Below are 23,257 nucleotides of genomic sequence, written 5' to 3'. Positions count from 1 at the left end.
CAAGCAGACTATATAACAGCAAAGGCTCCAGAAGGCAGTTTTGTGCGCACCTGGTGTTGGGTGAGTGCAGAAGGTGCCTCTCTCTGCACTGCTTTTTGGGAAGACCACGTGGCACCTTTTCCCCCAACATGTCCCATGATATGGCAGGGCACAAGCACATGATGCAGGCCAACAAGCCCCACGAAGATTTCCCCTTCCTCGAAGATTTCCCCTTCCTTCAATGCCCTTTGAGAGCAAACAGGGAATAGGTGCGAGACCAGGCTCTCTTTTTGCCTGGGGAGAGTGAGAAACATGATCTGCACAAGACAATCTGCCATCCCACTCAATAAATTCTCACTTTGGGATCCTCTTTTCATTCCTTCCTGATTAAAACTGCCCTTTTGCTTCTCAAAAGCAAAATAGTTCTTGTGTGCTGGCTTGAGCTGCCAGCCCAAAGCTCCAAGACAGGCAGTGGGCAGTGCATGGGCAGCACAGGGATGACTTGGGCACAAGGTGCCAAATCCTGTGGCTGAGCCTCACATGTCCTCCTGGTCTTCTGCCTTTTTCAGCTTGAGAATCAGCACCTTGATGCAGGGTACACTCATCAAGTCTTAGAAAGCCCAACATGATGTTTTTCCTTCATCCAGAAGAAGCAAATACTCTGCTAAATTAAGCAATGTGACTGGAAAAACAGGTCATGATGCAGTGGTTAGGGTATTTCTGAGGTTTCTGACTAGTGAATGCTGAGATTTTTTTTTTTTAAGACTGGCTGTGTCTGAAAAGGCAAAGTGTGAACTGTCACAACCCACTTCCCAGCAATGAAGCCAGGGAAACTATTCCCAGGGGAAGAAGGTTTGGGGGAAAACTGGTCATTATGTTCTGTTGTGAATTCACTTGTCACACATTTACAAAGGGACATTTTACACATAAAAATTTCATTTTACAGTCAAGATTATGATTCAAACTAGACAAAAGCAAACACAGATATTCCCGTTTTAGTCTATACATACATAACATTAACACTTTTGTGCTTTTTCTTTCTTTTAATATGATCTCCTTAAAAGGCATATTATTCCTTAGACAAACTAACACAAGTTCTCAAGTTATCTCAGGATAGTTATTTCAAAAGAAAATGCAATATTTCATAATAAACATTTATAATCAGGTTTTTAACAAAGTAATTCATCATATAAACAAATGAATCAGTCAAGACACTAAATAAATATTTGTACTGGTAAATACTAGCATTTTGCTCATACCATGTAGGACCTGATCCTGCAAGCCCTCTGTATATATCTTTATCCCCACTGAATGATTGGTTTCATCGCTTGTTCTAATCTACTATTTTACTTTGAGCTGAGCAAATACTTTCTGGCCACTAAGTTAAGTAATTGAAATAAGCACTGGAATACATCCCAGTAGACAATGATTTCCTTAGATGTCTTTGTAAGCCATTAGGTTTTTTTCTTGTTTAAAAAATCATCACAAACATGTATCAACAGGCAATCAGTTTTTGGTATTTACAATCTGAGTTGCATTGGTTGAGATTTTTAAAATATATCATGTTCCTTGTCCTTGGCTTTTTTAATGAACAAAGTGTGACTTTGCACCCAATTTGAAGAGCAATTTCCAAGAATTATATTATAAGTGATACTGATTTTTTTTTTTTTCTGTCAGACATTTGAACTAACAATAGTGGGCTAGGAAGGCAAGAGCCTCCAGGAAAATAACAAGCCAGGAATTCTGCTTGAGGACGGCTGGTACAAATATGAATTACACTCTCTGTTCTCATCTACCACAATTACTACCTTCTCCAGGACAAGGGAATGGCCTTTTTTAAAACACACCAAACTATGGCCAGCCCTTTAATTTTGAGTTTACTCAATCCTTGCCATTTTCTTTGCATGGTAAATCCAGAACAGAGAACCACAGATAAGAGACATTAACTGATCTACACACTCTCTTGATGCCTTAGGAAATTATCTGGATATCCTCACACAAACAGATGTACCAGTGAATTCCAAACTCTTAGCTGTTTTGGGGGGTTTTGGGAGTTTTTTTGGTTTTTTTTTTTGAGGAAACAGAGAATCACTCAGTCACAGCTGAAAAACTTAAAATTTTTCTTGCCCAGCTCTGTTTGAAATATAGTTTGAAATCAAGGGTACTGAGGTTATTAGATGTACCCACTGTAATAAATTCAGCTGAATGCTGATGGTTTCCTGAATGTCTCTAAGCTCTTACCACAGTATAACATGAAATGTTCCAAGCATGTAGCAAAAATAGCAACGATTGTAACAAATCACTGCGTGAACTGAAAGTGGAACATACTTTGAAATTATTCTCTCTATATATCTAAATATATAGGGATATACACACACGCACGCACACACACACACACATATATCCCTATATAAACATTTCTGGAATTTATTTTATTATTTCTCCTGTTGGAATTACTTTAAATACTTCATGAATTCACAATATGACAACTTCAGGCTGTTTGGAGAGATAAATCTGAACACAGTCGTATAACCTCCACTAATATAAATATATTGGCAAGGAACTTTGACCAGCAATAGTAAGTTTTGAAACTTAAATAACTATTCTACAGTTACTTTAGTTTTAACAGCAAGTTGCTACTGAGTACCAATATTCATGAAAAATGTAAAAAAAGAATAACTTTAACACTGAAGTGCAGCCTTATGAAAGGAATGTGAAAGAAAATTATGCATTTGAGATTCATTCTAAAAAGAGAAAGAGCAACTTATACTAAGTGTTTCAAAGTAAGAACACTGTATGCTTGCACTTTATCATGAAAGACCATGTTTAGTCATAGTTTCTTCTTGCCTGCAAATGAAAGATGTTGGCTCAAAAATCTTCAAAGTGTACATGAGCATTTGATTAAATCCTGTTGGTTGTGAAAATAAAGTTCATTTACACTTTGACTGAATATCAATGAGGAGTACTGAATAACAATGAGGAGTTTTAATATTAAGACATTTAAGGACCTTGGTAGCCAGTACCAGTTGTATTTGCAAGTAGCTCCTCAGCTTTACTCTTTTTTTAAAAAATAAAGGTACAATTATAGTTATTCATTTACTTTAAAAATTCTAAAGATGAAGAAAAGTAGCGTTTATACATATAAGTCCTCATATAAATTATAAAACTCAAGTTTATCTTAGAGAGTTCCATCCCCAGAAGAAGCATAAAGCACTTTTGTGGTACCTTCACCAGTAAATATTTGTTTCACATCAAATCTGAGAAATGCAACAAAGATGATATTGAATCCAAAAGCTGAAAGAAAACATTCTTCTAATACAGTCTCTTGCGATGAATATGCTCCATGTATGATTTCCATGACTAGATTGAATTTCAAATAAAGGAAATATGAAGGAATTCGCCTCACCAGTCCAGTAGGTATAAGAAACATCAGTGAACAGCAGAGTCATCTTGTTTGAGTTCAACAGTCTTTGGAAGACTACAAGGAGGGAGTTTAAAACTATGACAGCAAAATCAAATAGTAGCAATGAGGTAAACTCCCCTAAAAAGGCCAAATAGGCTGAATTGTCAGGAGAGAGTCCAATTGTACCTGACACCCAAATGTTTCTGTAGCCAGAGTCCAGCGAGCTGCATGGTAGAGGCAAATGTACTTGCTTTGGACCCTAAGCACATTTTATATTGTTTTGGATCTAAATTGGGGTCACACTGAACAGGATGAAAAATATGGACAACTCCTACTTCCTGACTTCTGAAAGCCTTCAAGCCAGACGTTATCACTTTAGTAAAGAGATCTACATCCTCAAGTCCCCAGCCTTGAATCGAGGTATCAAATCCACCAGCAGTCAGCAGATCACTTTTGTAAATACAAGTAATTCCAAATCCATACTCCCTCCAAAATCCAGTTCTTTTTGTGAAAACAAAACTACTGTCAGCAGGAGGGTTGCCTCCATATATTACTTTTGGATCATATTGGCTGAAGATGATAGGGTAGTAAACTTGTTCTCCCTGAATAGTGTTATCTCTGCATCGTTGGAGGAAGTCTGATGTGAATACCAGATCAACATCACAGAACAGCAGCAAAGTGTCATTGTCAAACTGAGAAGAGGCCATCTCAAGACCTAAACCTCTAGAAAACTTTCCTGACATCGGAATCAGAGTCATATCTGCCTTGGGATACTTAATGCTGTATTCTTTCATTAGCTCTATGTGTTTGCTAGAGTCTTGGCCAGACTCAGAACTGAATAGAATTATTGCCAACTTTACATTCTGCTTGGGAATCAGACAAGTCTTCTCAAAATTATCCATAAATCTTGAGAAAGTATCAAATCTTCCCGTGACAGGGACAAGAATATGTATTTTCTTGTCACTGTGTCCAACAGTGTCTTTGGTGCCTTGGAACGATGAGGAAAAAATCTTTATAGAATTGGAAAGGAAAGAGAAAGACTGAGTGTCAGTATTGGTGTCCTCCAGCAAACTTTTTACATCCAGCTCCTCTGCTTCTTTGAAGAAAGGTTTGCTAAACAGTTGCTGAAGGTAAGCATGGCGTCTCACTGGAACTGTAACTTTCCTTCCTTTGTGCCTTTTGTACAAGAGCAGTAAATCCAGGATGTACTCTACTCCATGCAGAGGGTCTACCCTGCGGTACCCATACTGTATTTCCTTGAAATCAATGAGCCTTCCTCTGGATCTGGAGTTCTCATTTATCATTTCCATGACCTGCATCACAGTATCATCCAGTGCGGCCCGCAGGACGCTGCTCAGGCTCTGCCGGGGTGGCTGGTTCTCCACCATTGAGTAAAGAAATTTTCCTGTCAGGAACTCCCACTCGATGACTTCATCCCTTTCACGCGGCTGGAAATTATTGAAAGATGGCACCACTCCCAGTTGCTGATCCTCCTTATTTACTTCAGTGTTACTGAGCTTGCTCATCAGGACACTTTCTCGGTGGAGCTGGATGGTCCGATGGCGCAGTTCGGAAATTTTGCGACTCAGTATGTAGTTGTGCAGCCTGTATTGGTAGGCTGGTCTTTTGTTTGGGTGAAGTGTTATGGCTGTGTGGATCTTGCTGTTGTGAAGATCTTGGATGTAACCCTTGCGGTTGTGTTCATAGTTTTCATGGAACAATTGCTGCATCTATAAAGACAGAAGGGTGTAGGGGGAAAGAGACATTAAGTTGAAGTTTTTCTACCCGAAAAAAGGACTCACATTGGTACTGGTATCATTACCAATTCTTATAGATCATGGTCATTTTTAGGCATGGAATTTTTAAACCTTCAGTAAAAAATAGCTACATTGTTTTGGTTTGAGTTTCAACAAGTATATATTGTTCTCTGTCTAAAGAGAAGGTCAGTTCTCTTGGGTTTATCTTCACTTTGTGCAACTGCAGAGCTAAGGGAAATGCTTGGGTCTGTGGGTAATATTTCTCACTTCAATTAGAAAATCCCAGTTACCACAGATTCTTAACCAAAGGATAGCACAATTTTTTAAAGAGCACCCTGTATTTATGTCTAAGGAGCACAATGCTGATTGTACTGATATATGCAAACAGTGCTGCTTAACATTAAAAACTGAATGGCCTTAACAAAACTTTTTTTTCATGTTGATAGAGAATTCAATGATTTAAATAAAACCATTTAAATACACATTTTGTAAGGTACATTATCTATATAATAGAGTATGTCAGTTAAGCAATTGATTGTGATAGTGATTTCCAATTTATTTCTGTAGCAAAATAAGACCTACTACTGTCAATTAGTAATTGTGATATAGTGAAGAGATGAATTTTTTGCCTGACAGGATCCAAAATATCTGGCCTTTATACTCTCTGTGCTGACAACTAAACTATAAGCAAATCATAAAACTATTTGATTCCGTTTTCTCCCTGGAAGACAACTTAGCTCATTAATAATGCAATGAGTATTTATTCCTAAATGGGAAATTATATGGAGTAGTAAAATATTGACATCATAAATATATTTAAAATCTGATGCCCTTTGCTAACACCTACTAACTCCAGAGAATTATTTCCCATGCTGTGGTTTTTTACCTGCAAACAGATTGATCTGTAATTAATACATAAGGAAAATGAGCTAGTTAGATAGAAAAAGTTGTTCAAGAATGTATTGTAAATGTACGCTGCAATCAGATTCAGAGATGGGTATTGAAGTTTGTCTTTTATACATTGAAGAAATCAAGAGAGGTAAGTTCTGATTGCACAGTATATCAGAAGCTAAACATTTAGCTCATTTTACTTCAATTCTTTCAAGAACAGAGGGTTTGCTATGAGAAGTAATATTAAGAATATGACAATAAATGTAAAATAACACTTAACAAAGCTAAGAATCATAAAATCTAAGGAAAATTCATTAGTATGTACAAGACATAAACATTGTCACATTTAGAAAAACAGAACTTTAATACAAAACCTCTAGAGTGCCGTTCCCAACTCATTCAGACTCCAAACACTTCTTGAGCAGACATGGTTGTTACTATTACTCAGATTAAAATTTTTGGGGTTAGTCATATATTATGTAGAAAAGCAGCATACATATTCTGAGAAATACCTTAAGCTATGCTAAACTTGCCTTTAATAAAACAGGTACCTCTGTTATGTTTAAGAAAATGAATGTGAAAAAATAAACAAATTTACAACATGACTCCTATACCCCTTTATTCACAGAATTCCTAACCTAAAGCTGTCTGAGAACATTTGTTCTGTCTCGAACTGTAGATGTTGTGGTTGTTACATGAGACGAGATGAACCAGGGACACAAGGGTTTGGGTGAGCTCCCTGTAATCACAGAGAACAGGACCAACACATCAGGCCCGTGAGTGTTTTAACTCAGTGCTGGAAGAAATGACATATGGCTTCCTTGACAACCAGAGGTGGTGGCTGGCAAGACAGGTGGATTAGAGATTGAAAGGGAAAGCAGTGTCTAGGAAAGAGCTGGGTGATGATATTTGCCCTTTGGAAAAACAATTTTCTCTCTCTACAGTTTACATTTTGAATAATGAAAAAAGAACAGCTGATCTGGCTAGATTTCCAGTTCTCCAGTTATAAGTTACACTTCCTTCCTGGTCTGTTTTACTTAAAATTGTATGAAAAATTGAGCTCTGCAAGTTGACTGTGCTCTTGGATGGTCCAGTTTTTCTGCAAAAAGCTGAGAGCATGACTTTTAATCTAGAATTTCATAGTAAAGTCCCCATAAAGGAAAATAAATAAAATGTGTAATGTTGAAAACAAAGAAGGGGAGGTGGTTTGGGAGGCTTTCTTTTCTAAGTCGTCTAATGAAGAATGCTATTTGAGAATAAATGAAACAACAATTAACTTTACACATTACATTAAAAGTGCATGATTTTTTCATAGTTAAATACATGAAAGTTTTATGTAAAGTAGTAAAATGCTTTTTATCCAAAAGATTTGCAACAGATGACATATTATTGCTGCAAAGCTAAATGCTGTCCTACTGTGCATTGCTCCTGTAACCCTTGACTTATCACAAAATCTGCTTTACAGAAGATTCATTAGCAGCACTTACTTATAAGAAATATTCTGTTGACATAAATACTGCATTTTCTGCACATTCCAATTTCAGATGCCTGGGTTTATTTGATATGCTCCACTGAAATCATGGAGAGAAGTTATACTCCATTATAATAATGATTTCGCTTTTGATAATCAACAAAAGATTAAAAGTAGCAATGAAAGAAAAATTCAATCAACTCAGTAATGCAGTACTATAACACAAATTCAAAACTGTACTTATTCATTTTCAGTTATGTTACTGAAAACTTTTAATAGATCCCAATTTGGAGAAAAGAGAACAAACATGACACTGAAAGCACTTCCTGCAGATAGCCTGTTTTAATCTTGGTGCAGAAATTTGTCCTCAATGTTGCAAGGAAAAAAAATGTTTTTTTACAATTCAACTTATTAACATCTAAATGAAAGCAATTCAATTTGATCCTAACTTTGCTTTGAAATTTCTAAGCAAGGTGGTCAAGCCCAGGAGGTAAAGGGAAGGATGATTACATTTCCTGGAAAATGGATTTGTGTGACATTCTGAAATGAAAAATACAGTCATAAATTATCTGGCAAAGGAGGTGGGTTTGGGAAGTGGTGAGATTTATTGACTATAAATTAAAATGATTCAGCATAATAAGAATAAACCGTCCTGCAAAAGTTTTCATTATTTTGAATGGCAAGGTAATAAAACGCCAGATTAAATTCTGTGTAGATAAATGGAAAGTACATGTGAGGAACATAATGCTAACTCTACCTGAAGAATGTCAGAATGTGCAAGCTGTTAGGACTCCAGGAAGAGAGCTGAGTCCCCACAGTATGCAGTTCTGTGTAGGTGTCACACGAAGGTTGAGTAGTGATGAAAGGAAAAGCAAATAGCATGAGGACAAGGCTAGAGTGAATCAGAAGCATGGTTGTGCCCATTGCACACCAGCATCTTGAAGACTGTGGCCAGACACCTTGTCACCATCCCATCTGAAAATGGTAACACAGAATTATAGAATGTTAAGGGTTGGTAGGGACTTAAATATCATTTAGTTTCAACACCTCTGCCATGGACAGGGACACCTTCTACTTACTAGACCAGGTTGCTCAAAGTATCATCCAACCCAGCCTTTAATACTGTGTGAGGATTGGGATATCCACAACCTCCCTGGAAAACCTTTTCCTGTTTCTCACCACCCTCACAGGACATTATTTCTTCCTAACACCAAGCCTAAGTTTTTATCTTTCATTTTGTACCCATTACTCCTTGTTCTATCAATACAATCCCTGAAGAGGTGCTCTCTGGCTTCCCTGTAGGCCTCCAGATAGTGGAAGACTGCTATGAAGTCTCCATGCAGCTTTCTCTTCTCTAGAGTGAGCAGCCCCAATTTTCTCAGCCTGTCTTTTTATCTCTTATCAACTTTGCATCCCCCTCTGGACTCACTCCAGCAGTTCCATGTCCTTCCTGTGCTGGGACCCCAGAGCTGGATGCAGGGTTCCAGCTGGGGTCTCACAGAGCAGAGCAGAGGGGCAGAATCCCCTCCCTCCCCTGCTGCCCACGCTGCTCTGGATGCAGCCCAGGACACGTTTGGTTTCTGGGCTGGCAGTGCCCATGGCTGGGTCATGTTGAGTTTGTCATCAACCATCAACCATGTTTGTACCAACAAAGGTACAAACCAAGGCTACCCAATGATTACACATCTGGATCATTAAATAAACAGATAACCAGGGCAAAAGGGAGGAATTCAAAGATGGACAACCCCGAGATCAACAGAGTGAGACTAAGTGAGCACCATAAGAAAAATTGATAGGAATTGTACCATCTCTTCTCACATAAAGAACTATGACACTTACAAGGATGCACTCAAGACTCAGAAACAGAAAAGGAAATAATCATATAGCCCAGGTACAGATCTTACTGGCACAGCAAGCTGTTGGTGGTAAAATTTTAGATTACTTTAAAGTGCAAAGCAAGAGCTTAGCAGGAAACTCCAGTCATTGCTATCTAGAACTCCTGGAGCCCCAACTGAAGATATGTCACAATAATTCCTTATTGTCCTGTAGCCCTGCCTCAGCTTCTCCTACCAGTTACTGCAGAGAGAGAATATTTTGCCAAATGAACATTTCGTTTGACATGATACAATCAATTTACATTCACTGGATGCAGTAAATGGGAGAATTTGTCTTCAATTCAACACATGGAGGCCCAACATTTTATCTTGTACAACTTTGTGACTTTTCTGAATAGTTTGCCATCTTCTGAATGGTTCTCACAGCACAACTAATGCAAGAGTTGGCATGGACTTCTGCTTGCCTTTTTCCATGCCAGCTGAAACTAGAAGTTGGCAAGAAATTCTAATGATCTAATCATGCTCTAAGGAACTCTGAGCTGCAAGCAGGAATTTAAAAAATTATAAAAAATCAGAATAAAGGCAATGTTTTATTATCACAACAATGGCTAATACACAAGCACAAAGTAATTTGCATTGCAAGCTCTGAAATTATTATAATCGCTATGATTTACTTATGTAATAAAAAAGGAAAGTTCTTATTACATATACACAAAACCCCAAACCAACCAACTTTATTATTATTATTTATTTATTATTAAGACTATCACATATTAAAAGAGTAAATGCAAATGGTGCTTTTTAAATTAACACAATTTTTCTTTGAGCATTAAGAACAACTTCTCCCATTTAACAGAGAAGACATAAAACTTAATCATCCATCCACTCGAGTTGTTCTTAAATCCACAGTAGTGCTAAACTGTTGACCACTTTATCTAAACTGGACTTTTTATAATTGATATAATAAGATGAACAGGAATTACTCATGGTCCTTCTTCCCTCTGCCCTTTAGAGTTTAGCTCTTCTAGAGATGAAGATTTATTCATTACTTTCAGTGAGTCCAAGGGACATTTCATCCATATGAAGTACACATGTAAATCTACTGTGTTTGAGATGATACTATTCTGCTGAACAGCAGGAAGTTGAGTGCCTAAAAAAAACCCAGATGACTATAGGCACATTAAGATGGTCTCACAATAATGTTAAGCTACAGGTAATCTAAGTTTCTGGACAAGAAGACATATTTGAGCAAGTCAGTTTGGTACTCTGAGAAATACTATCAGTCTGGAGAAGATAAGGATTAAGACTGAAATGATGAAATGCATAAGAACTAGATGATAGACAAGCAATAACAAGCTATGTGCAAGCAGGGAATTATCACTTTGGAGGGAAGCCATTACAGAAGCTTCTAAGGAACAATATCATATCTAGTGACACTGGCACAAAATCTTGGGCACTGCTCATGACACACAGTCAAGGGCATTGTGACTAAATGAGAAGACAACCCATAAGAGCCAGAGAATTTGGAAATTAGGAAGTTGCAGAAATTAAGTCTTTGTATTAAGACAACACATATAATGCAATACCCATTGTTGTAAGAGGTAAGTGAGTAAGTGTCTTAGGAAAACTGACTTTTTAAATTGGAAATAATTGGCATACAAAGAAAACATAAGTGTATTAGCAGACAGTAAGGTGACACTAAGAGATGATAAAAATGCAGTGTGAACCCCCTACAGAAAAGGGACACTAAACTTAGTGTTGCATCAGCCAGAATAGTTGGGGAAAATGCAACAAACAACTTCACACAATTCTGGATCTGCGTTTTTATCAAATGCATGGGACCAAATCAATGCAAAAGAAACTAGTCAGGACTTCTCTAATTTAGCTTGTAAATAGACAAATTAAACAGCACTGATATACAAGGACAGCAGCATGCATGGAAGGAAACAGAAAAATGTCTTAAATTATCCTGGGTGTTATCTAAGTGAAACAATTGTGGGAAAGGCTGCATTTCAGTAGTCAGCAGATTTAAGGAAGGTAGGGTGACAGTCTTTCAGCCTCCCTAGGCTTGGACTGCCTGGTGTCACTAAACCCCCTTCTTTGGAACAAACCAGCCTCCAGAAGAGAAGCACCAGGGTAATGTAGAAGGGAGGACAGGGTAAGAAACTGGTAATAACAGTTCCAGTTACACTGCCGATCTTTCCACTAGGATGTGAAATGGAAATGGCTGACTCAGCATTTTTGATGATGCCAAAGATCTGACTCATTTCCTGTTCTGGATAATAAAGGATGAGTGATCACACAGAAGGTATAACAGATTTTCCTGTCATAGCTTAAGCTCCATGTAACTCAGTGATGTTTAGACTTGTGGTTGCTCTTACATACTCAGCCACTGGGAGAGCTCAGCAGAGAAAAGCAGGTTCTCATTATCAGGGAGTTACACAGTAAGACACCAGCAAGCACGCTGGGACCAGCTACATGTTTACACCAGGGGCCTTGGAGCTAACATGCCCTCCACAGCATTAAACCAATACCCCTGCAGTCCAGGAGGCAGAGCCATCTGCAGTTTTGCCATTGCTTGCTTCATTACAGGAGGTGATTTACCACAGCAGCATTGCTGCTATCACATCCAGTGACAGCCCTCAGCATGCGTGTACTTCACATCCTTTTGAGCATCTTTGTGGGGCATGTGTGCATCCTCAGGTAACAGTTTGATGCCAAAAACTTTTCCACGTGCTAAAATTGTTCTCTGGCTCCCACAAGGAGCAATCCATCCTCCTTGAAGCCAAATCTCCCATGACCTCAGAGCCATGGTTCCAAAACTGGATCTTGCCAAGGTTCCCACCCTGCCACAAAGGGTGCTACAGCTCCCTTACAACGAAATACCCTTCCCTGGCATGTCTCATGCAGCATGAGACACACAAAGAATTTATTAATAAGTGACATTTCACAAATTTAAAGATAATTAATCGATTATTAAATCTTCCTGCATTTGTATCAAGTCGCTAAAATACTCCATTGTTAAAATAACACACATTACATTATTGTCTATTAGTTAAGTATTACCTGCATCAAATACATTCTATAAGAAACACTAGCTTTTTTATGTGCATGCTTTATTATTTACAGAATTCATACTATATATTAAAAACCTTGTAAAATTTGATGAAAAAAGTAATACATAATCTTTTATACCTACACATCTTCAGTGCAAGGCACTAAACCTTTCTGAAAGCTCATACACAGCAATGTACCAGAACATTTACCAACATTTCTTCCTACAAAACATATACCTTTTTAATAGGCAGTTGAGAAAAATGCTTAATGCTTAACTTTAGGAAGCAGAAGAAGAAAGTTATTTTGCTAACCTCTTACCCTTAAGCATAGTCCTGAAGTCAGTTTACAATTATTGATTATTTGATTATAGATTATTGAACCATAACACTAAAAATCAAATTTTTGTGTTTGTAAAATATTAAAGTTTTAGTGTGCCTATGGAATTATTTATTAAATTCATTGAAACTTACAATTAACTGTATTGCATAACACATGTATGCAAAGTGTGTAAGTACTTTTATTCCATAATCTGTCTCTTCCTCAATATGTGATACATTTGGCCATACAGAGGCCAAAATATTAAATTTGTCAAATATTAGTCTTCAATATATGCAACAGAAAAAAATGGGAAAAGTCTTTGATGCTATATGTTTAGATAGAAATATCAAGTTCTACCCTCTGGATTAAAGAAAAGAAGATGAAAAAGTGATTTGATGATTAATCATAGTTTCTGAATTTTTTCCTATGTGTTGTGACATAAAGTAGTATATTTGTTTAATGATAAATATAAAACATTTTCTAAAACAAGGACTCATGCATTTGTGTATCTGACCAAATATTTGAATACTGTAATTATTCTCTGAAGTGTACACACACTACAAATGCTGATTCCATATAAACAAATTATATAGAAACTGGAAATTTTGCTTTTTTTGGGAATCTTGTGGGCAGTATGTTGTTGAACTAGCAACACACCCCACTTTGCGGGATTAACCAGAAGGAATTTTTACTGAGAAATTTCCCTTTTGTCACACCAACGAAGATCATGTCCTTTTCACTCCCACTCAGTAGCACTCATATGTTTACATTTAGCTTATTCCCAAAGCCTTCCCTCCTACAAAAAAAACCCAACACTTCTAAGGAAAACATCCAAAAACTGACAGCTAGTGTGGTGAACACTTTTCAGCATGGATATACTCAGCACTCTTCATGATGTTTTAGAAGAGAGTGGTTTGGTTTATGACAGTATGAAGATGTCTGGGACAGTATTTCATTCACACTTGGCTAGAGCCATTCCTTAAAAAAAAAAACTGTGGTAATGTATCCCTCCTGTTTTTCCTTGTTGAGACCAATCTCCTTGTACATGTTTGAGAATCTTTGTCCATCCAGACCCACTTCCCACTCACCAAGCGAAGTTGAAGCCACAGAACTAACACCCTGTAATGGCCTGAGGCTGTGCTGCCTGACTCCTGTGATGGTTTCACTCCCATCATAGCAGCTGATTCCAGCTCAGATGCTCAGCACACCATCTGCACTGCTGTCATGTTCAATGCAGGAAACCTCTTCTGCTGAATGAAGAATTGGGGAGGTTTTCTACAGTGCAATATAAAAAATTAATATTTCTACAGCCTTTATTCTTCAAGTACTCTGAGTGTGTAATCTTAAAACACTGGGAGAGGACAATTTCACACAGCAGGAGAGAGCAGCCCTGTGTGTGCCCCTGCCCCAATAGCAACAGTAGCTATAAAAAGTATGAGGCTCCTGTCTCATGAAAAATCCCTATACTGTAGTGATATTTTACAAGGCATAATTCTTTCTACTGGGAGATGAGCATCCTGCAAACCACAACAGTGTGACACAAAGGGTTTCCTAGTATTTATGACTTCCCTTAGAAGAATCAATCTTCCTGAAGAATCTGCATGCCTGTGCCTTACTAAATCTGTTATCCACTGCAGAAAACATGCATCTTACTTTGCTCATCAGGAGCTTAAAAGGACTTCTTAACTGTATCCTTACTTTTAAAGTAACTCACCAATTCAAATGTTGAAGAAAACTTTGAGAAAAAGCCATTTTAATTTCTAATTCTGCTGAAAAAAACTATTAAAAATAATCAAGCCTTAGGGCTACGAAGATTGAGATATAAGTGCTGAGTTAAACTGCAGTTATTTCTCTGCAACACAAGTTGGTCATATTTCCCTCTAAATGAAAAATTCTAACCCAAAACAATCATTTGAGTTTACTATTCACAGTATATTTGTGATTCTAGTCTACAAAAGCTATTATAGTCTACTGTGAGCTACTATCCATCAGTGAAGTCAATTATTAGGACAAAAGTTTTTTTAGGAGTCTTTAATGTACTACTGTTTGAGACTTAAATTTGGGGCTAAAATGAAAGCAATAAATATTTTTCTCAAGCTGTTTTTACTGGTTTTTTACCTTCAGTTTTATCCAAGTTTCCTTAAAATTCATTCTGACGTAAGACAGAAAAACCAATCAGCCCCATCCTTCCAAAAGTCCAAAAGTTATTTGGAAACAGAACTTCTGATAAATGCTAAAAGAAATAACAGAATCATCTTCATTTTAACTAGAGGATTATCTAAGCAAGCTATATACCAAAAAAGTTCTCCCTTTGAGATAATATCTCAATTATTTATAAAGAGCTACTTAATATAACCTACTTTTGCACAGTGATAGGCATTCTATCTGTCTGCCACCCTCTAACACTTCTGTTTGCAAAAACATGAGGTTTTGGAACTTATTAAGTAAGGTTAATCCATTGCAAACTGATGGAACTTTGATTTCCAGTCTTGAAACAGATCCTGCTTGAAGACGAAGGGCCAGATGATCTCTGAACTTATATTACTTTGCAGTCTTAAAGTTCCCTAATAATTAGTAAACTTATATTACAAAACATAATTTGATGAGGAAGAGAGTGGTAGCAATGTCTACTGTAGAATCAATGTTAGGGAATTTGCACTTGATCTCCTCCAGAAGTTTTTCACAAAAATATAAACTTTGGGACACTGGAAACACTGACAATTCAGCATATTTTTAAATTTGTACAATATGAACTATATTATACAGCATGTGTGTAGAAGCAAATACATAGCATGATTCAAAATTCTTTTGAACAACTCAGCCCTAAAGAGATGCTACTTTCTCTGTTCATTTATCCTTTTTTCCCACTATTTTACATTTACATTTTTCTCCTACCTCTTTTCTTGGGAATGTCTTATTCTTGTGCAGATTTGTGGAAAGTAGTTAGACACAGTAAAAAAAAAAAAAAAAAAAATTCTCCTGTGTTTATTTGATCCCCTTCCATTTACTCACATACCTTTTTTCCCCCCCCATGTTCTATATATGCCCAAAATTATGCACTGGGAGCCCTACAAGTTCAGTACAACATACCTGAAGAGAAAACACATGGTCTCAACAACTGTATTGTACACATCCAGTTAAACAAAATGACAGCAATTTCTTTAGCTGAATTTTCATGAAATTTAAAAAGCTGGCTGATTTGTTACTATCACAATGCCATAAACAGTGCAGCATAACATCTTGTGTAGATGACAGTACTTCTTTTTAGCTACCAAGACTGGATGCACAACTACCAGACAAATGGCAAACAAGAATACTCAGTGCTTATTTCTTGGGCAAAGTAGAACTGTTAAAGTACTGCCTGAGGAGAAATACCAGTTTGCTAAAGTTGTCTGAATAGCTCATGAAGGTGCAGAATAGAGGTTAGTAAGAAAGAGTAATTTCAAAAAGTCAAAGTAGAAAGCATGACAAGAGGAAACAGATGGATTCCAGCCTATCCTGGGGATTGGTGAGAATCAATTAACTTACATGGCCATGCAGAAGTTGGAAAGGTCAGATAAACTGGAAGGAACTTCTTGACCAGGAAATACATCTTGCAACGTACAGAAGAAAGCAGTGCACCAGCAGATCTCTTCTCTGGTAACAAAATACTTCTGAACAGTGAAGATAACAAGGCAGGGTACTGCTGCATATAGCACTTGCTTGGTCAGAAACTGTGTTTATGCCAGAAAGTGAATACTGATAGTGTGCTCTCACCACCACTGCAACATAAGTCTTGCCCACACCCACCTCATCCCACTGGGAAATCAAGCCATATCAGGAATGTTCACACAGCCAGAATAGGCTAGGGGAATTTAGCTACAGGGGACCATAATAAAAAAAAAGCACTAGGCTAATGAAAATGGCAATTTTTCTAATACTAAACAGAAGACAAGCCCAAAAGTGGCCAAGGATCCCTATGCAGAGCAAAAACGATCCCAGGAGACCAAAGTTTGCCTTCCCCTGCAGACTGGAACTAAAGAGAAAGGAGTGAGTTTCTCAATACAGAGTTTTTGAGATGTCTCATCTGAACAGATCTGCAGAGCAGAAACAACAGAATGTTGCACCTGCTTTCACTGGCACATGTCTGATATTTCTAGAAATATTTTGTTCTCAGTACAGGCAGATCTGAAAGGAAGTATTTTCATGTGTGAAATAATTGTAGCTCCTAACAGTAAATCATATTACTAATAAAAATTACCTCAAGCACTGAAATGAGAAAAAATGTTTAAAATATCAAGAAGTTAAGAAAAAATAATATTGGTTGGAAAAAAAAATCCTGTAACTCCCTATATATTTCAACACAACCCATAATTATGCATTTAAATTTTATTTCTTTTGAGGCACAGGCAAGCAGCTTATTTTCCTCATTATGGTTTACCAGCTACAATTTTCTTTTTTCTTTTAATCTCAAGAAGTTATCATTCCACTGCAAATACACTTCAGAAAACTGCTGGATTTACCCTTTAAACAAGCTTTTGAATAGTATAATTATTCAAAGAAAAATTCAGTCAATGCTTTCATAGCCAATTAAGTACAAATTTTATTCCAGCACTATCAGATTATGCTGAAATAGCTTATAAAAACCAGCATTCATAATTTCTGTGAAGTAATACCATGAATTCTGTTTAAATATTTCATCAATCAAACAAATTAATTGTCTGCATCCATTACACATTTTGTTTACATTAATGTGTAAATATCTACAACAAAAAGAGTGTAGGAAACATAGGCCTTGAATGCCTTTGTTTGTTCATAATTAGCAATATTTCACTATTAGTTTATGTATTTTAATTCCTTAGTCCATTGCCCTTTCTTGGATAGATTTTTCCGCACAAAATAAAGAAAAGCATTATTGAGAGGTGTACATAACTGGAAAACATAGAAGCTTAGCACAGGAGTGATACTTGATTACAGCTTTAAAGATGGAAAGTAGGAATTCAATCTGCAGCATCCATTTTACATTGCATTCATCCAGGCAACATCAGATAAAAACTCAGTCCCACCTTTTAGCAGTGCTAGTCTAAAGATGGAGCCAAGAATGTGAGACAGAGGTACTATATGTTTCTAAAACTATCTAGGAAAACAGACAATATCAACATGCTTATAGGAGAAGCAGTTTGGAGACCTAAAGCTACTGGAAGCCTTTTGTACACCTTAAATAGCTGACTAGTCTGCTTGCTTCAAGCTCAGGCCAAGTTGTTTTGCTTCCTGCTTTACTGTAATAAATACAACATACTGACAAAATCTGAGGTATCAAAAGTGATAAAGGGTAATGGAAATTGGCAGACAAAAAAGGGAAAAAGATTAGGACTAGTGCCTATCTAGGACTCAAAAGGAAAAACACATTAAGATAAAAACAGGCAATCTCATAAGATCAACACTTGTAGCAAAGCACCAACTTTTTGTTTAGAGTTCTAAAAGTGTAAAAGAAAGTCAAATAGAGTAACAAGGCTGACGAAAGAAGGGCCTAGAACACAAGTCCTAGTGGCTGAGGTTGTTTATCCTGGAAAAAAAGGAGGCTCAGGGTGAACCTTATCACTCTCCAAAAGTCTCTGAACAGAGGGTGTAGCCAGGCAAGAGTCAGCCTCTCATTCCAGGCAACCAACAACAGGACAAGAGAACTCCGTCTTTAGCTGTGCCAGGGGAGGTTTAGATTGGACAATAGGAGGATTTTCTTCACAGAAAGGATGATTAGCCATTGGAATGGGCTGCCCAGGGAAGTGGTGGAGACACTGTCCCTGGAGGTGTTTAAGGAAAGACTGGATGTGGCACTGGGTGCCATGGTCTGGTTGACAAGGTGTTGTTAGGTCACTGGTTGGACTTGATGATCTCAAAGATCTTTTCCAACCTGATTGATTCTGTGTGATTCTCTGAAATAGATTACACAAGCACTCTGAAGTGTGTTTAAACACTCATCATGACTTAATTATTTATATTTATATGGAAGTGGTGTGCAAGACTTGGAGCTATGGTAAGGGGTTGCACATAGCAGGAAATACTAATAAGTGGTAATCTTGGATCATTAAAGCAATGATCCAGTGAGAAATGCCCCTCTTTATCTACAAGAGGTAAGAGGGAATTATAGAATTACAGAATAGATTGAATTGCAAGTGAGCTTTAAAGGCCACCTAGTCCAGCCCCCATTGCAATGACCAGGGATATTTTCAAGTAGAACAGGTTGCACAGAGCCTCATCCTCACTGACATTTAGAGATGGAGGATCTCCCAACACCCTGGGCAATCTATTGCCGTGTTCCACCACCCACATTTAAAAAAAATGTCTTTCTTATATCTAATCTAAATTGGTCATCCTGTAGTTTCAAAGCCATTCTCCCTTCTCATTACACTCCATGCCCTGGTGAAAAGTACCTCTCCAGCTTTCTTGTAGGCTCCCTTCAGGTACTGGGAGGCTGCTCTTTAGTCTCCCCAGAGCCTTTTCTTCTCCAGGCTGAACAACCCTAATTTTCTCAGTCTCATTAGGAGACGTGTTTCATCACTTTGGATCATCTTCATGGCTCTCCTCTGGACTTGATCCAAAAAGTTCCATGCCATATTTTGGGGACCCCCGAGCTGGATGCAGGGTTCCAGCTGGGGTCTCACAGAGCAGAGCAGAGGGGCAGAATCCCCTCCTTCCCCTGCTGCCCACGCTGCTTTGGATGCAGCCCAGGACACGTTTGGTTTCTGGGCTGGGAGTGCCCATGGCTGGGTCATGTCCAGCCTCTCACCCACAGCACCCCCAAGTCCTGGGGGCTGCTCTGATCTGTTCATCCCACAGCCTGGGTTGATGGCAGGGGTTGCCCCAACCCAGGTGCAGCACCTTGAACTTGGTCTTGTTAAACCTCATGAGATTCCCATGGGTCAATTTCTAGAGCTTGTCCAGGTCCCATTGGATGGAATCCCATCTTTGGATGTGCCAGCCACACCTCTCAACTTGGTGTTATCTGCAGACTTGCTAAGGGTTCACTTGACTCTGATGTCAGTGACATTGATGAAGGTATTAAATAGCACAGGCCCCAGTGCAAACCAGTGCAAACCCAGAGGGACACCACTTGTCACTGACCTCCTTCCATCAGGACCCTGAGCTGTTGACCACCACCTTTTGGATGTCATCACTCAACCAAATTCTTACCCATTGATCAGCCTACCCAACTAATCCGTCTCTCTCCAGTTTAGAGATGGCATCTGACTGCCATGACTTTTCAAAAATCACAGAGAGTAGCTTGGCAGCTATACCAGCCAATTCCCTCTATGTTCCCCTCTTTGCTCACTCATACAGTGGTGCAGCTTTGTATTCCTGCTATGCACAGGTCTTTCCTGCCTGGATGGAGGGTCTATCCTTCCCAGGCAGAAGCAGATGACTGAGGTGGGTACTGGGAATAAATCCTCTGAAACCACTGGAACTAAGTATTGCCTCCAGTGAGATTTTTTTAGTGCTAGGAATATTAACTTTATGGAGAAAACACAACAGTCATGCAGTAACAATAAAACATGAATAATTTATAAATTATAATTAACATAAATCAGACATATATTTTTACTATGACAAAAAATAGAAAGTCAGCAGATGCAAAATGGAGAAAAAGAAAATATGTGTGAAAGAGTGCTTAAGGGAGATCAAAATTATTGAATTTTAAAATTATGAAGCTCAGAACTTAGCATGAAGCTAAAAGGATTAAACATACACATAATAAGAATATCCAAGATGATATTAGAAGGAACAATAGCAATAAGAATCCTTACTGATTCCGGGTAAAAGCAGTTTGGTAGCTCCTACTAACCCATTGGAAGGTGTCAGCACAAGCTCACCACAAAGATCAAGCCTACAGAATGCAATGTCAATAACTTTTCCAAGGGAAAAAAATGTTTCCCACCATACATCACATCATGTTAAAATTCTTAAAACAGGGTTTTCAACATCTTTGGATAACAAAACAATAAACATAGATTGGTGAAAAATGAACTATTCTCTTTTTAAGTAAACACATCTTGAGAACACCTAAATGCATTGTCAAGTCACATTTTAAGCCAGCAGATGTACCTAATATGGACCAAGGCTCTCTAATCTATCCCTACTAATTAAATACTCCATCATTCTAATGGAAGGCTAACCATAACATTTGTAACACTTCAAAATTGGGGAATGGCTGGAACCTGGTTCTGGTGGCTGGTAGACCTAAGAGTAGTTTTTCAGAAGCTACCACTGGAGAACTAATGACTGAAACAGAGCACCTAAGATGTCCAAGTTCTTCCAAAGAAAGAAAAGGCAAATTCAGTACCCTAAGACTGCCTGTAATACTTCACCATCATCTTGACATAAAAGCTATTCATTAGTCTGCATACTGGTCAGATTTCTGCATGATAGACCAGATTTATTCTCTTTTTAATTCAATTTTTCTTATACTTGTACTACATTGAGTCATTACCCAGCTGAGACACTGAACAGCATGACCTCCTTGTCAACCAAGGCTTCACTTCTTGCCATGTCAGTAAAATAATATTAAAACAAGGATGTTCAAATTAGCATTTCATTTCTTATGGTGTAATCAAGGAGATAAGTATGACTTCCTTCCAGCTGATTGTATTACCATTAAAGTTTATGATAAATTATGAACGCCCTTGAGCTAAACATCCAATTAAAATAACATAAGCATGGCAGGATGTCTGTTACAATGTTTTCCTTAGAAGAAATCCTAATTATATCGCCATTATACTTTTCCACAGGCACGCCTGTACTTCCTGACTAGATGGTATGAAAATATACCATTAATTAACATGACTGTGTTCTTATAACGTCACTGAGAATCACTCTTACACTAAAAAAACCAAAAAATCCAAGCCTGCCGAGTTACATGCTTCATAGTAACAGGAGATACAGGATTAAGCAGTGATTCTTCATCCTCTCAGTATTATAAAATATCCTTAATAAGATACTTCACTGTTGAACTTCTGAATTGGGAAATGTGGTTGATCAGCAAAAAGAAAAAGTCTTTCAGCTAGACCATAATAATCTCAAACTTATTTTACACTGCCTCATGTCTTTTCATGGCTGAAAATATTAACAGTTTTAATGTAGATTTGAAGGTGTATGTTTTGAAAAAAGTGGTATTACCCTCCTATTTAAGTAACAGATTTGAAACTCATTTTTTTTCCAGGCAGTAAAAAACCTGCACATTCACTGATTGGTTCTTCAGTAATAATGATTTTTTACAAATCACTGAAGTATTTCTAGCCTTTATGATTTAACTCATTAAGGAATCCCTAATTTATATGCACTATGTCTTCTTTTACATTATGTCACTGTTTCCACACAATATTATGCTACACAATAATTCAATATACAGAAAGCAGTTGTATCTTTACTACAGATTTTCAAATCAAATGAAGCAAAAATAAAATCTCCAAAAGATAACAAACAAGGAAGTGCAATGTTGTACAGCAAATAGATGGGATTTATATATTTGGAGAATTTCTGGGTGAAAACAAAGCAGAAAAAAAGAATTGAGGACCTCAGATTTTACCAATCCAATTGACTAATCTAAATAATTCAGAAATTAGTTTCTCTAGTTTTTATTAAATTGTTGATTGGCTTGATTTGTGTTTTGAATAGAGTACATAAGACAGAAAAGAATGGGGAAAGAAGAGTAAAAATTGAAACAAAGGGCAATAATCCATTTTACTGTTCTCTTGTCTCTTACTGTAAAACGTTATAATACCCTGAAGGGATGAGAACAGAATTATTCATAGCTGAGGCTATTTCTGTAGGATAACATTAATTTTTTTAAAATAGGATGAATATTAAGCAAATAACTACTTTGTCAAGGTGGCCAGTAGCTCTATTTCATAACAAAGGTGACACCTTATATTAAGGAAAGCTCTTTCTTATTAAATTTTCATTTATGATCAGGCTGAAATAACATTTGAGAGCTGCTTGAAACCCACCTAATGCATTTATTACATTTATCTGCTTGGATGTGTGCCTACAGAGAGATGTTACTACTGTTACAACTATACATACCAAATCCTGTAAAAAGTAAAATTAGGCAGTCATAGAATCATGCAATGGTTTGGGTTGGAAAGGACCTTAAAGACCTTCTAGTTCTAAATTTCTGCCTTGGACAGGGACACCTTTCACTAGTCTAGGTTGCTCAAAGTCTCATCCAGTCTGGCCCTGAACACTTCCAGGGATGATGCATGCACAGCTGCTCTGGACAGCCTGTTCTAGTGCCTCACCAACCTCTGAGTGAAGAACTTCTGTCTAATACCTAATCTAAATCTTTCCTCTTATAGTTTAAAACCCTCTCCCCCATCGTATCAGTATCTGCCCATGTAAAAAGCTGTTCACCCTCCTTTTGTAAGTCCCTTCATGCACTGGAAAGTGAAATGAGGTCTCCCTGGAGACTTCTCTTCCCCAGACTGAACAACCCCAGCTCCCTCAGCCTAACATCATAAAATAGGAGCTCCAGTCATCAGGTCATTTTTGTGGCCTTTTTCTGGTCTCCTTCCAG

General features: G+C 37.6%; 1 protein-coding gene across 1 annotated transcript in view; it reads right to left on the bottom strand.

The window, feature by feature from the left end:
• Window positions 1-292: 292 nt before the first annotated feature.
• Window positions 293-23,257, bottom strand: part of CHSY3 (chondroitin sulfate synthase 3) — a 140,837-nt gene continuing 117,872 nt past the window's right edge. The window contains exon 3 of the mRNA XM_056514507.1: window positions 293-5,112. Coding sequence (XP_056370482.1) covers window positions 3,547-5,112 — 1,566 coding nt within the window. The 3' untranslated portion in view covers window positions 293-3,546. The remainder of the gene's footprint in view (window positions 5,113-23,257) is intronic.

The sequence above is a fragment of the Oenanthe melanoleuca genome, chromosome Z, assembly GCF_029582105.1.
Source record: "Oenanthe melanoleuca isolate GR-GAL-2019-014 chromosome Z, OMel1.0, whole genome shotgun sequence".
NCBI classification, from domain to species: Eukaryota; Metazoa; Chordata; class Aves; order Passeriformes; family Muscicapidae; genus Oenanthe; species Oenanthe melanoleuca.
Note: the sequence above shows the minus strand (reverse complement) of the source record. Positions and strands in the feature narration are given on the sequence as shown.